The sequence below is a fragment of the Nothoprocta perdicaria genome, unplaced genomic scaffold, assembly GCF_003342845.1.
Source record: "Nothoprocta perdicaria isolate Ctin4 unplaced genomic scaffold, notPer1 scaffold_75, whole genome shotgun sequence".
In the NCBI taxonomy this organism is placed as follows: domain Eukaryota; kingdom Metazoa; phylum Chordata; class Aves; order Tinamiformes; family Tinamidae; genus Nothoprocta; species Nothoprocta perdicaria.
In genome coordinates, this window is record NW_020456032.1 from 2,739,908 (window position 1) to 2,744,306 (window position 4,399).

Here is a 4,399-nt window from a genome sequence, read left to right on the forward strand (position 1 = left end):
AATTGGCTAGTTCCATGGGAAAATTATACCTGTTGGATACTGAGGGAGTGGTGCCCTTCTAAGCCCGAGGCAGAGGAAAGAAAGTCAGTTCTTGTGGGGGACGACAGCATCATTCCATAATGGCAACGGAAATAATGAGAGTGGCAGTAACGTTGCTCAAGAAAAAAGCTCTCGCAGGATTGGCTTTTGCTCACAATATAGCAAGGTAAAGAAAAATAACCACCAGAACCCAAGACGTGAGCAAGAKATCTGCATGCTAACACCTGACTGCAACTTGTCCCTTGGCAGGCTGTAGTTTGCAGTGATAAAGGCAGAAAGCCAAGACGAGTTGAAATGTCCTCCTTCAGCTGCTGGATAGGTCCAGAAAAAAACATATCACAGCAGGTAACAGTAAGGGAGATGTCTCTGTATTCCTCTTCATGTAAGTATTTTTTTTACAGCATTTCAAAACAGGGAGAAAATGAAAAACATCAAAAGGCGAATGAACGAGCTTTGCAGGCATCACCACTGCCACCCTTCAGGCCACAGAGCTTTATCGGAGGACTCTTGTGGGACCAGCCTGTCCGTTTTGTGTCAGAGATTCTCCCATGAGGAGAAGACAGGGACAAAACCTACCACTGGGGGGTGTCACCCTAGGAGTTTCCAGGGGGGAGGAAGATCTGCCAGAATCAGAACATTTTCTGCAGCCTGTTCTGTAAGTAGATCTGAATGGATAACGGAGTAGTCAATCATTTGCAGGAAAAGTTTATTTATATTCTCCTTACAATTCTCCTTTATATTCTCCTGTCATTCATCCATACATACATTCCCTGCTGCTATGGCTAGATAGGTGGGAGGAGTCAGAAAGTAATTAGATGTTCCCACAGGTAAGGGTATCCAGAATTCCTAAAGCTATATAAAACTGCCTAAAACATGGGATTCTCTCAGGCTGCAGTGAATAAACAAACAGCTAAAAGGCAATGAAATGTCCCTTGTCTGAGCAGGTTTCTTTTTTCTGTCTTCAMAGCAGCTCTCCAGGATCCCATCTGTCACTGCCCGTATTTCTGTAATTCCATGTGTGCCCTGCCCTCTCAGTGTCCATTCTCACTATATTTGTCCCCATCACACTTCTGAGTCTGTCTGGTTTTTGTCTACTGTCTGTCTTATATGTGGGGATTAGTGGTCTTCTGCCTACTACAGTGTTAGGATCCTTTCTGTACCTCCTCTACATTTATGAAGCAAGCTGGTATCTAATCAAGCAAGGAAGAATCCAACTTCACAGGAAATAATCCCAGGCACTCCTATTATTAGCTTTTTGTGGCTACATTAATTTTAGAAGAAAAAATTAGGTCCAAAGTATTGAGCTCATTTTAATAAAGATTCACAATTTAATCCCCTGATGAGAAGGAATCAGCTTTTGAGCACACCAGACTCATTATGAACTCTTCACAAAGTCACTAGAGTCCAACAAGTGTTGGTAGGGAAAACARGCTAAAGGTGAATGATTCTGTGCATGAATTAGATTAAATAGAAGTTGCTGAACCTGCAGTTCCCTTCACTGCCAAGAGCCACAGGATTTCCAGGAGATGAAAGCATCCAGAAAAGAAGATAAACAAGAAAGCAGTTCTGAAACAGGCTGGTAAAAACAACCCAGGGAGCATGAGATTTGAGATAAAAGAGGAAGTGTTAGAGATTTTGTAACAAGTCACAAGTGGGGATGAAGTTAAGGAGTGGAGCTGTAATCAGAGTAATCTTTCCTGAGTATCCTGTCACTGTTATCATGGTTTCATTTGGACCAGAATCCTGAAGCCTCATCCACCCCATAACTTCTGTTTAGGGCAAGACGATGGAGTTATAAAGGAGATCAATGGAGACTTCTTCTTTCTTTAGCATGCTTAGTTGTGATGCTATATTGAGTAGAAGGAAGCACACGTATCTGGATGTTTCATCAACACACTGGTCCCATACAGCAGAAGCAGTTTCACAGTAACCTGTGGAGCACAAGTCACATCCACAGTGATGGATGTTGTATAGACACACAGAAAAAAAAAAAAAGTCGAGTCTCTGGCTCCAGACAGCCTCTAGAGCAGAATGCTTGACTTTTCATGCTATTCTCCAGGAATATTTTTCTGCTAGACATTTCCTGTGCCCTTGTCATACTTGTCTGAAGGACAGATGAGCATCAATACTGTTTATGTCTCAAGAACAACAGATCTTGTCACAGGAGACCGCCTTCAACAAGTAGTCTTGCCGATGTGTGAGAGAATGATGGGCTTTCTCTAAGTGATAGCACCTCTCGCTATAAAAGTGCTTTAGCAAAGGCCTTGGTTTCTGGATCAATATGCAGGAAAGAATCATATGGGGGGAGATATACATTTGCACATGTTTGGAGATGCCAATCCAGCATTAGTCAAGCCTACTGCTTCTTCAGATCACTAGGAAGGAATATGATTTACAACATCTGACACAAAGTTATGGAAAACACCCTACAATGGGACCACCCTCCCCAAAGAGCAGTTTCAGAACAGGTGAGCTGGGCTCCTGGTTTGCCTCAAAGGGGTATCTGTGTTAAACCAGTTCACACCAACTCTTTCTGGTTGATTGTACATCACTTAGGCTTCTTCTATTTCACTTTCAAGTTCTGAGTCAGTCACCACCGAGTGTTGAGGCTGTTGAGTCACCAGTGAGATCTGGGCACAYCACTGAACCAAAATGAATGAAGAGATGGGAATGAGGAGACAGATTTCCCCAGCAGACCTGCAATATCAGAGTAGATGTAGGCTAGAGCCAATGCTTCCTCTGTCAGCTTCACAGCCCATRGCTCCTCTCAAATAGCCAAAAAATTCCCCTGAATGTGAGTTGCAGACATTTAAACCTATGTACTTTGAAGAAAATGTCTCACGGGGTGTGAAGTAAAGCTAAGGAGATTTTCAGGAGTGTTTTCCCCTTTCCACTGGTCTCTCTCCCGTACCCACTCTCCCTATGACTGCGTGTCTACAGCTAGAGAAAATTCAGTTCAGTTCCAGTCTGCATATACTCCTTTTTCCTGTGATTCTTCTCTGTCCTCTGTCTGTCCTTTCAGCTGGCAACACCTTGTATGTCTTCAGAAAATATTTGCTTTAGTTTAGTTTGCAGTTCGACACAGAGGAAGCACCAGAACTTTGAGGAAATTCTGGCATGGAGGCCCAGTGACTCACACCAGTGAAACCTGCAGGGGAGGCTCAAACCTCCCTTAATAAACCCAGGGTAGCTCTAGCTGTGTCTTTGTGGGTATAGCTCAATCAGGGAGTTGTTCATCCATTCCTAATRCACAACAAGGGAGCAATGGGAAGAGTGTAGGGTAGTTTGGGGTGGGTCTCTTCCTGTCCTGAGGGTAATGCAGAGCCTTTGCAGCAAGGAACCAGGCCACAGCTGGGCTCAGGRCAGCATGCCAACCAGGTGTCACTAGCGCCAGGGCAGTAATGCCCAGGGAGCCCAGAAGGCATCTTTGTGTCCGATGGGGATGAGGGGACAAAGAGTGGCAGGGTGGTGGAGACAGCATGGCCAGCATCATGGCTGGACAGGTCCATGGTATCAACTATCCAGGCCCTGGACCTGTCCAGGGACAGAAGGGAGCTCAGCGTCCTGCGCTGCCTGGGGCAGACCCATTTCTATACCCAAGTTCTGTCAACCTCTGAAGAGTCTATAGGCTTCACCTGCTCCAGCAGGCTGCAAATACCTGCAGGGTCTGCCCACCCACATCAACAGAGACCGCATCTCCCCCACGCTCTGATAGTTACCATAGCCCTGAATACATTCATAGGATCTATAACCCTCATACACCCCTATAAATACTTTGTGGCCCTCAGCCATCTATAGGGGATAAATTCACTGCACATAGTTAATAGGGACCATRACCAAATACATACTGCACATATCTATAGGCACCAGCTCCACCGTACACACCTACAGGTACCATTCCCCCTATATGGCCTTGTAGGAGCTATTTCCTTACAGTCCCTTACAGGGACCATACAGGTTACTGAACTGGAGAGATGACATTCCCTGAGCACCCCCTTAAGGATCAGACTCCATAGGTATCTACAGGAACCACAGACCACACGAATCCCTAGGGACCTCCCGCACCCATCTGTAGGCACCAGACCCCCACGAACCCCATCTCACCCRTGCCCATGGGGGGGTCTATAACCCCGCGCAGACCCACAGGGCCCATATGGCCCGCTGCGTGCTGCCCCGGGCGAGGATCGAGGGGTACCGGGCGGGGGGCSCACGGCCCGGCCCGACCCGGCGTGCCCGCGGAGCGGTGACGAGGCTCCGGAGTGATGTAAGGAGCGATGCCGGCAGCGGAGGGCGGGTCTAATCCGGAGCGCGCGGCGCGGCTCCGCGCGGCGCCCGCCCCTGCTCGGCGCCGGGCCCCGCG

General features: G+C 47.3%; 1 protein-coding gene across 1 annotated transcript in view; it reads left to right on the top strand.

Moving 5' to 3' along the window:
• Positions 1–4,192: 4,192 nt before the first annotated feature.
• LOC112957674 (protein shisa-6-like) overlaps positions 4,193–4,399 on the top strand; it is a 51,493-nt gene continuing 51,286 nt past the window's right edge. The window contains exon 1 of the mRNA XM_026051402.1: positions 4,193–4,303. Within this exon, the coding sequence (XP_025907187.1) occupies positions 4,193–4,303 (111 nt within the window). The remainder of the gene's footprint in view (positions 4,304–4,399) is intronic.